Here is an 11007-nt window from a genome sequence, read left to right on the forward strand (position 1 = left end):
CCCCTGGGGAGAGGGCACAGCTCTGCACAGCACACTCAGCCAACACAAACCACAGCTGAAGCCTTGGAGCTGCATAACCACCCCCACCCCCCCCCCCCCCGAGGGAAGAAAAGCACCCTTAGGTATTTCACAATGAATGAATGAAATTTGGCTCAGAGAAGCTTCTCTGAATTTTTTTATTTTCTCTCTTTGGCAGTTTCCCTGCCCAGAAGCAGCAGATGTCCAATGGCAGCTCCACGAACGAGTTCCTCCTCCTGGCATTCGCAGACACGCGGGAGCTGCAGCTCCTGACTTTCTGGCTCTTCCTGGCCATCTACCTGGCTGCCCTCCTGGGCAACGGCCTCATCATCACCGCCATAGCCTGTGACCACCGCCTCCACACCCCCATGTACTTCTTCCTCCTCAACCTCTCCCTCCTTGACCTGGGCTCCATCTCCACCACTCTCCCCAAGTCCATGGCCAATGCCCTGTGGGACACCAGGGCCATTTCATATCTGGCATGTGCTGCACAGGTCTTTTTCTTTCTCTTCTTCATTGGAGGAGAATATTGTATTCTCACTGTCATGGCCTATGACCGCTACGTGGCCATCTGTAAACCCCTGCACTACAGGACCCTCCTGGGCAGCAGAGCTTGTGTCCACATGGCAGCAGCTGCCTGGGGCAGTGGGTTTCTCAATGCTGTCTTGCACACTGCCAATACATTCTCACTGCCACTCTGCCAAGGCAATGCTGTGGACCAATTCTTCTGTGAAATCCCCCACATCCTCAAGCTCTCCTGCTCAGATGCCTACCTCAGGGAAGTGGGCCTTATTGTGGTGAGTGTCTGTTTAGCCTTTGGGTGTTTTGTTTTCCTTGTGGTGTCCTATGTGCAGATCTTCAGGGCCGTGCTGAGGATCCCCTCTGAGCAGGGACGGCACAAAGCCTTTTCCACGTGCCTCCCTCACCTGGCCGTGGTCTCCCTGTTTGTCAGCACTGTAATGTTTGCCTACTTGAAGCCCCCCTCAGTGTCCTCCATATTTCTAGATCTCGTGGTTTCTGTTTTGTACTCAGTGGTGCCTCCAGCAGTGAACCCCCTCATCTACAGCATGAGGAACCAGGAGCTCAGGGGTGCCCTATGGAAACTGACGCAATGGCCGCTGTTTCATCAAGAATAACCTGCCTTCCCTTCTCTGCGCATTTCCCATTTCTCACTTTTTCTTAGGCCATGTTTGCTTTTTTCTCTTGTGGTAATCCTGGTTATGGGTAATTTTCTAGGCTTATACTACTTGTCTTGAGGCTTAATCCCCTCGTATATGGCGCTTGCACAACACTGTGCCAGATGTGGCATGGCCAATAGCAGTTCTTTAATAAATGGAATCTCCCAGGTCCAGTGCCTGAAGGCTGGGCTCTTCCTCCACAGGTGCTGCAAAGAATATGTCCAAGGAATTGGTCTTTTAAAGAGTCTGTTCTCCTTTTGTTCTCAGTATTTTGGCAGTTAAGTTCAGGGTGGCACTGAGTTCCACTGGACCAAACGCTCTGGATTTAAAAGCTCTCTTCTTAATATCCAATGGCAGGGGAGATGGTCCATGAGCTCCCATTCTCTCCCCAGGTTTCTTCATGTATGACAGGACTGATGGCATATACCAGACTCTCTGGAAATGAATTTGGAGGGGTGAGGAGAGGAGAGGATAGGGACTCACCACGTGCCCTGGGTTTGGAATGAATGGAGGCTCAGAAGGTGAAACACCCTCAAAGATGAAATCCCCCAAAAGTACAGCACTAAATTCAGATATGCTCAAAGAAGAACTGTGTGATGGGAGTCAGTGGGAACCCAGGAGGCAGAGGGAAGGGAGAGTGGAGAGATGCGGGAGCTCCCTGAGGAGCCCCAGGACTCTCATGCTGTCCTGGGGAGTGGGGCTGGTGGGAGCACAGGGGGGAAATTCAGTTAGGTTTGGGCATCACCTACAATATAAATTCAGGAGAGCCAGAGCGTGGCTAGCCTCTTTTTCCTCGTGCCTTTGGTGACAGCACAACCCCTGGGGCTGATGGGGACACTGAACCCCACTCTCTGCCCCCCAGCAGCTGCTGTGCCCTTCAGAGGGGCTGGCGCTGTGGGGTGAGTGCCCAGAGCTCTGCAGCACCCTGCGATGGGCGCTGCCGTGGGGCCAGCCCAGGCTGGGCTGCTTTGCTGCACTGGGCTGGGGAGAGGGCAGGGGAGGTGGGGAGAGCTGGGAAGGGGCTGGGCTGGGCTGGGAAGTGCCCAGGAGAGGAAAGCAGCAGTGTAGAGCTAAGCTGTGTGAGTGTGCAGGGTGGGGGCAGCCAGCAGGGTGCTGCCAGTGCAGAGTCAGGCATCACGGTGAAGGAAGCAAGGCACCGAAGGTGCAGAAGAGAGGGGCCAGGTCTCTGCCATGTTCCCTGGACAACCTGCGGAAGCTGCCCTGGGAAAACTGTCCCATAGTCCCACACACCGGCTATTTCCATCTCTTTTGGGACATCCCATCCTTGAGAAGGGACTTTTGCTGCATCGTCACCCTCATCCTCCTCTGGGGCTCAGTGATACCCAACTCCACCACCAGTATTAAGAAAAAGGGAAGCAGTTTCCTAGTGACACTTATTGCAAACAAGCCCCATAGCTCTTGCCACAGCTGATCTCTCAGCCAAGCCCATTCTCAGACAGATCCAGCTTGAACAGGTGCTCATGGCCTTGTCTCAACAAATACTGAATATCTCCATTGACTGAGATCCCACCAACTGGCCTGGGTTCTTGTTCCTGTGCTTTGTTTTGAATGATTTCTAAGGAACCCATGTCTCTCAGCCTCTCCTTGTCCATAATGTGCTCCAGCTCCCAGCCACCCTTCTGGCCTCTGCAGGACTTGCTCCAGTCTGTCAGGGTCTTTCTTCTGCTGGGAAGCCCCATGCTGCATGCAGCAGTCCTGATGTGGTGCTTCTGTAGTGGGTTAGCCTTTGCCAGTATCCAGACACCCACCCAGCTGCTCAGTCCCTCCCCTGCCTCAGCAGGACAAAGGGAGAAAATAAGATGGAATAACTCATGGGTCAAGATAAAGTAAAGGGATCAGTTACCAATTGCCATCATGGACAAAGACCCGTTGACTTGGGGAAGATCAAATTCAATTGTTGCCAATTAAAAAAAGATTTGGATTGTGAGAAACAATAAGAAAAATATTAAAGACCATTCCCCTCACACTTTCCCCCAGGCTCAAATTACTCCATTGTTCCCAGTTCATCTACCTACCCCAAGACCACGACGAGTAGGGGGGATGGTGAAGAGGGGGTTAGGAGTCAGTAAAGAACATCTCCATCAGTCCTTCTTCCTCACACTTCTCCCCTGCTCCAGCTTCGGTCCTCTCCATGGGACTCCACCATATTTGTTGTCAAGGCTAGGTGGTGTTCCTTTCTTTCTCTCTTACTTTTCTCCTTTATACTCACAGAATCATGGAAATGTTGAGATTGGAAAGGACCTCTGGAGATCATCTAGTTCAACCCTCCAACTGAGGCAGGGTCAGTTAGAGCAGGTTGCTGAGCACCTTGTCTAGCTGAGTTTGGAATATCTCCATGGATGGAGACTCCACAGCCTCTCTGGGAAACCTATTACAGTTTTGACCACCCACACAGTCAAAAAGTGCTTTCTTGGGTTCAGATGGCATTTCATGTGTCCATCACCCCTTGTCTTGTCACTGGGAACTACTGAGAAGAGTTTGGCTCCCTGATCTTCATGCCCTCCCATCAGGTATGTATATGCATGAATAAGATCCCTCCGAGCCTTTTCTTCTCCAGACTGAACAGTCCCACATCTTTCAGCATTTCCTCCTATGAAAGATGCTGCAGTCCCTTAAAACAGCTTTATGGCCCTTTGCTTTGCTTTAGCAAGTCAACACGTTTCCTACACTGGGCAGCCCAGCACTGGACACAGCACTGCAGATGGGGCGTCCCCAGTGCTGAGTGGAGGGCAAGGGTCACCTCCCTCCATCTGCCAGCAATGCTTTTCCTAATGCAGCCCAGGAGGCTGTTGGCCTTTGCTGCGAGGGTGCAATTCAGATCCTGCTCAGCTGCTTCTCCTCTGGGATGCCAAGGTCCTTCTCTGCAGAGCTGGTATCTGTCCAGTCGGTCAGCATGATGTCCACAGTGTGGTTGGATCACAGGCTGCCCTCCCCCAGGGACTTTCTCAGCAGCACCTTGTCCTTCTTGCAGATCAGCTCCACCTCTGGCACAGGCCCCACGCTGCTGCAGAGTCACCTGGGACAGCAAAGCCCTCTCCTGCCAGGGCTGCACAGCCCAGGCCTCTTTCTCTCTGCCCTTGGGGACTGCAGCTTTTGCTCTCGGTGTGGGAACCTCATCCATCATTATGGCACCACCTGCCACCCACTCCAGCGTGCCTCTGCTGGGAAGCCAAGCCTTTCCACACACGGGGTCCCATCTCTGGGCACCAGGTTTCCATGTGACAAGTCTGCCCTTGGCCCTGGTGCCACATCTGAGGTGCTGCAGCCCAAATGGGCACCAAAACGCACAGCCTGGGGCACAGAGAGCAGGAACCTCGTGTGCCATCACAGAGCTGTGACATCAGTGGAATAAGAGCTGAGGTGGGGAAGCTCCCATGGCTTTTGTGGTTGCTGGAGATACAGTGTCCTGAGGAGAGACTGACAGGGGAGATGAGAAGTGGGGGATGCCTTGTGTGATGTCAGGGCAGCTCAGATATATGGAGGGTCTCTATGGGACATGTTACAGGTTAGACGGCAGCTTTTGTATTGGTCAGCTTCTAACTGAACCACCCAGTCTTCTGCTCTCCTGGACCTGATACTCCCAAAAGAGGAAGGGCTCATCAGGCATGTGAAGACCACTGTCAGCTTTGGCTGTAGTGACCCAGAAACGGCTGTCTCCCAGATCCCCAGGGAAGTGGGGAAGGAGAGAGCACAAACACCATACATCAGGGAGTGATAATGTGGTCTGTTGAGAGCAGTGGCAGGTGGGATCCCATGTGAGGGCCCTGAGAGTAGCCATAGGCCTTCACGGCCATGACCAGCCTCACAGGGAGCCTCCACCTGCATCTCTGTCCATGGACCCAGGAGACCGTTGAATCCAGGCCTGAGTTTCAGCCCCAGCTTGATCTATGCTGGAGGTGTATGGGTCTCCAGACACAGCCATAGATACAGCCATAGACAGAGCCTTGCCTGGCCATGGACCTTACTGATTCAGACTTGCAGACTCAGTTTCCAGCTTGATTCTCTATGAGATGTACAATGGAATGGCACCGTAGCCCTCCAAGCGCCAGACCCCAGCTGATTCACAGAGGCCTAAGGGCCTTTCTGCTGCCTTTCCTCCTGTCATTTGGTCAGATTTTGGGAGAAGAGAAATGAAAAGCAGGTGAGGTTTCTGGGTTCCAATGTTAGAAATGGGGAAGCAGAGCCTTCCTATAGGAAATGATCTAAAGGCTATGCTAGTTCAAAAGTGTTATCTTCACCTCCTTTCTTGGAGGCTTTGAATCTTCAGCAGGAACCTGGAAGCTCTGAGATCCCTCCATCTCCCTCTCCTTTAGCAATGAAGTTGATAGTACCCAAGTCAGAGGCTTTCAATTCTGTTTCCAGCCTAAAGCACCCCAAGGTCTGGGGATATGCCAGGACACTTGCTTAAGGAAGCCACTCCTCTGGACAAGAAGGTGGATGTTCCCAGGAATCTCAGGAGGCATGGCATACTGATGGGAGCTGTTCAGGGAGCTGGCCAAAGATCTCGTCTCCATTTCTGTAATGGTGGCCTAGATGCCAGCTTCATGTGTAAACTCTCTCTCTGGATGCGGACATTTACTGAGCAACCTGGGCTGACCTCAGAGCTGGCCCGGCTTGGAGCTGGGCATTGGACTACAGACCACCTGAGCTCCCTTCCCCCTGACCTGTCCTAGGAGCACATGATGTAGAGACCCTCGCCTCCAGCTTTATCTCTTCTTGTATGATGTGTGGATAGGCACAGGCTCCTGGAAGGGCTGGTGGGAAAAAGACTGCTGGGGGTGTCTAGTCCAGTCTCCAGGCTGGCTGTGACTTTGTGGAGCAAAGGAGAGCTCCAAAGGTGGAGATCACAGCAACACTCCTCCTAGTCCATGTTATCTTTCCTAAGGCTCAGCCTAAAGCTGCCAAGAGGCAGTTTGTGGCTGTTGCCTCTCTCATACCATCAGCCACTGCAGAGGAGAGCTTGGCTCCATCATCTCTCCAGGTAGGTTTAGGCTCTTACTAGGTTGCCCCATGCCTCCTTCAGCAGGCTAGAGAGGCCCAGTTCCCTCAGACTCTCCTCACAGCTTGTGCTTAGGCCTCTTACTCCAACACGGCAGTCCTTCTCTGGACCCTCTCCAGTTTCTCCACTTGCCTTTCGAAATGTGAGGCCCGCTGGCTCGTATGGCTTCAGCATGGTTCCCAGGCCCTTCTCCTCAGGGCACTCCTCAGCTGGTATGGTCACTACCCATGCTGCTGCATGGTGGCAGTGTGCAGCTTGTGGGCTGAGCTACAAATAGGGTAAAAGGTGAAAGAAAAAAGATGAGAACAAACATAAACTAAACCCAACAGGCAACGCAAAGGCAATCACTTACCACCTCCCACAAGCAGACTGATGCTCAGCCAGTCTCCCAGCAACCATCACTTTGAATGACTGAAACCTCCACCTCCTTCTTCCTCTGCCCCAGCTTGTATTTCTGAGCATGACATCATATTGTATGGAATATCCCTCTGGTCAGCTGGGGTCAGCTGTGTCGGTTGTCCCCCCTCTGCCAACCTCTTGTCCACCCCCAGCCTACTCGCTTGCAGGGAACACGCCACATATTTATAACATAGAGGCAGGAGGTAACTGTACTACCACTCTATGAGTTGATAAAGTGGATTGAGTGTAGTCACGGGGTGGAGTGCGACGGATGCACTTGACCCCTTGACCAGACTGGCGGTGGTCTGGTGCAGGCTCCGGAGGAGGAAAACGCCTGAGCCGTAGCCAGGCCGTGAACTCCTCTAGCTTCAATCTGCTCTCTGAAAACCCACAAAGGAGCAGAGTGACAGCGAGCATTGATGCACATGAGCTTGGAACACCAGTCGTGCGATTAACACATGGATAACAATGGGTGGCTTTTCCAAGACTCATTTATCGAGGAACAGAGAAAGTTGTGGGTACAAGGAGTCTCCTGCACACCTTCTCTAGGGCATGTAATCTGACTACAAGCCAATCACTTTATCCCATAGATATGACAGCTCAAGTGAGCGTTCTTTGAGCTCTCCCTGCAACTCACTTTTCCTTTGTATGATTCTTCCATGTAGAAATGAATAGAGTGCACCTTCCCATCAAACTTACTGAACCTTGGCAAACCCCTGTTAAACTTTGCTAAATTCCATTGTATTCACTGAACTCTGCCAAATTATTATTTTGCCTCAATAAAACATATTGCTGCTTCTCTCTTTTGAGGGAGGTGCATTCCAGTCATTGGCGACACAGGTTTCCCCTGAATGGAATCCCAAGGCACAGGAATGGCTTCCCAATTTAGTGTCATCGACAAATGTGGTGAGAGTTGCCTCCTCTGGGTCATGGGTCCAGTGTTAAACTGCACAGGGCTCAGGAGAGTCCCCTGTGCTGCTCCACAATGCCCCAGTATGTCCCACTGGCCTCCAGGTAGGGTGTGACCCCTTCACCACTGCGCTCTCAGCCTCCGCATCCAACTGGTGTTTTGCCCATCTCTTTGTCTGTCCATCCAGACTGTTATGGCCTAACTTGGGTAGAAGAATATTGAGGGAGACCATGCCAAGAGTTCTGCTGAAGCTGAGGCAAATGATATCCACTTTTTATCTCCTCATGCTCAACTGCAGGCTGTCAGTTTGGCGAGGCATGATTTACCCTTGGGAAGTCCATGTTGACAGTTACTCTCTTTGGGGTGCCCAGAAATGTCACCCAAGAGGACTCCAACTGCTGGCACACTCCTCACCGATGTGAGCTGGTGCAGCCTGGGGTTCCCTGGGTTGCACTTTTGGCCTTTTGCAAAGATGGGTGCAACATTGGCTTGTTTTTTCTTACATGAGCCCTCTGCCAATCCCATGACCTTTCAAAAGAGATAATCCAAAGAAATACCGATCTTCCCCTGTAACTCCATTGCCACTCTTCTGCCTGGTATATCACATACTTAATTTCTCTAATCTTTCATCTATTTGCACCTGTCCAGGATACAATGACTAAAGTCACCTTTGCAGATGCAGACTGCCTGGGCAAAGGCCCTTCCCATTTTTCTCCCGTTTTCTCCTCCCCTTGTTCTTTGTTCATTCAGATACCTCTCACCTCTGCAGCTGCTTTGAGCTTCAGGGAGTAAAAGCTTACTTCTCTTTCAACAGTCTAATTGTCTCCTCAGCCAACACTTTAACTGTGTTTATGTCTATCTTTTTGTATCTAACCTAGAGAAAATATTTCTCATAAGATTATCCCTTGTAGAAAGGCAGCCTCATTAAAGGCACTTTGTACTTAGCATATGGTGGAGGAGTGTGTTTTACTGTTTATGAAACATTATCCTGCTTTACATTTCTTTGCTTGCAATTAGGAAAAATTCTGTGCCTGTGGGCAGGCAGTTCTCGAAGGAAAGCAGGTGGGACATGGTGCAATGGAGCTGTAGCATCCAGCTGCTGACTTCAGGGCAGAAGTCTGATGTAAGGAACAGCGATGCAAGTCCCAGGGGGCCAATGTCAGAAATGTCGAGCTTTGGGAGGGAAGGAGCAAGGCTGTCCATACAGTGTCAGAACTTAAGGAACTGATTCTCCTACCTGTCCAGACCTCCCGAGTGGACACTCTGGATTGTTATCACTTGGAGAATGCTGCTATAACCTCTTCTCTAAACTAAAAAGTAATACAATATTCCCTTTAAAATAAAAAAAATAATTTTTATTAGGTGCACTTCCTCCTTCACTACACTATGAAACAGTTCCAATTAGCAATACAAGTCTTGAAGACTTGAAGAAAATTACAGAAAGATAAAGAGCTCGTTAGGGCATTTGGGGCTCATTCCATGAACCTCAGATACTGAGAGAAGACTGAACAAACTCCTCAGAAAGTCAAAGTCAGAAGCAAAACCCAAATTACCCTGAAGTATTAATGGGTCCCACTGAGGACCATTACTGACAAAGCCTCCCCAGGGACTTGTTAGAGCAGATAATTGGAGGCCATGATTGCAGGTAGGCAAAGGCACTGTGCAGGTGTCTGTAACGCTGAGCAAACCCTTTGGTTTCTTTCATGAAGCAGAAAGGCCAAGCCCTGACCCCCAGGCCCTGGGAAGGCAGATCCTGAGACCCTCAAATTAAAGTTCCATCTCACCAGCCTTGGTGGCAGAGGCCACTGCTATAGGCAAGACAACAAAGACCCCAGTCCTGTTGGTCCTCTCAGCCTCACTAGAGCCCTTGGCCAGATCTACTGCGGGTGGTCCTATCAACCGTCCCATGCCTGCACCTCTTTCCCTTCAGGCTGCTGACATCCTTCTTGCTTTCCCACCTAGTGCTCTGCCTGGCATTTCTATACCTTTGCTGATACCTCTCCACCTATCCCTGGCTTTTTCTTGAAACACAAAGCCATGGGCTGATCCAGACTCCCTCTGGGTCACCTCTTGCACCACAAGGCTACCCTTTCAGTGACATTTCTTTTTTCTCACATCCACTCTGAACCTTCCAAGCTGCTCTTTGTGGAGGATTCCTTCTCTTCCCATTACCAGGAAAAGCTCCATCATCTCTGAGGCCACCCTTCAAGCAGTTACAGGCTAAAACTATAGTGCCCTGAGCCTCCACTTCCCCAAGCGAAAGAAGCCCAGGTCCCTCAGCCTCTCCACACAGGCCCCAAACCCCATCTTGTCAGATCTCCTCTAGAACCCCTCCAGTTCCTCCCCATTCCTCCAGACCGGGGAGCCCCACACCCAGACACACTAGTCCAGATGTGGCCACACCAGTGCTGAGACAAGGGCGATGATAACTCCCTTCTCTGGGTGCCCATGCTCCAACCAAGGCAGCCCTCTATGCAGCTGGCTTTCTTCATGGTGAGCAGGTACCACTGGCTCCTATGGCGTTCCTCTTAGTGCCCACGCCCTTCTTCTCAGGGTCACTCCGGAGCTGTTCAAGTCCCAGCCAGCCCTCATGTTTGGGCTTATTCTACCCCAAAAAAGCCCTGGCAACTTCTCCTTGTAAAACTTCCTGAGGTTTCTGTTGCCAGATCCCAGAGTTTCTCAAGGTGCCTCTGGAGTGAAGCTCTGTTGGCACAGCTGTTCATGTGTACGTACAGATGGCCCACCAGCTTAGTGGTGCCTCTGACAAGAAAACAGCATGAGGAATTGCAGGACACTACAGCTAATAGAAGGAGGTACTGGTTTAATGGAATTGCTGATCAAGGTCAGAATTCCCTTGATGACAAGCTCAGAATCACCAAACGAGGGTACACAGGAAGCCAAAGCAGGGCCAGGGAGGAAAGGGAATACAGAGATGTGCTGTTTACATGGGAGGGTACTGGGATGGTGAAGGGGAAGAAATTGTGAGTGGGAAAAGAGGGAAAAAGGAAAGAAAAGTTGAAGCAAAGGAAGTAATGAGGGTCTTGGAGGGGTACCTGCCAAGCAGCCCCGCATCTGGGCAACAATGCCTGGAGTGGGACAAGAAAGCCACAGATCATCTGACCAAGCCTCTTTCTCTCTGACTTCAATGGTCACTGGGAACCCGAGTGCTTTCCCTCCCATCTTAAAGGAAAGATCTGTTGTGGATGGAAGCACAGAATCATTCATGCTGGAAGGGACCTCAAGAGATCTCTAGGCCAACCTCCTGCTCTCAGCAGGGTCAGCGATGGGCTCAGAGCAGGTTGCTCAGGAGCTTATTCAGTTGGGGCTTGAAAAGCTGCAAGGATGGAGATGGCACAAGCTCTCTGGGCAATCTGCTTCAGTGCTTGAGTGTCTTGATGGGGAGAAGGATATTCCTCCCTTGTTTCATCTGATGCCCAGTGGCCCTCATCCTCCCATCATGCACAACAGTGAAGAGCCTGGCT

General features: G+C 51.2%; 1 protein-coding gene across 1 annotated transcript; it reads left to right on the forward strand.

The window, feature by feature from the left end:
• The first annotated feature begins 218 nt into the window (after positions 1-218).
• Positions 219-1154, forward strand: LOC148050655 (olfactory receptor 14J1-like). The gene has a single exon (XM_087741122.1). The coding sequence runs from the start codon at positions 219-221 to the stop codon at positions 1152-1154; it is 936 nt and encodes a 311-aa protein (XP_087597248.1).
• Positions 1155-11007: the final 9853 nt, after the last annotated feature.

This window comes from Nipponia nippon, unplaced genomic scaffold (assembly GCF_047370975.1).
Source record: "Nipponia nippon isolate SJK-2023a ecotype South Korea unplaced genomic scaffold, ASM4737097v1 scaffold_76, whole genome shotgun sequence".
In the NCBI taxonomy this organism is placed as follows: Eukaryota; Metazoa; Chordata; class Aves; order Pelecaniformes; family Threskiornithidae; genus Nipponia; species Nipponia nippon.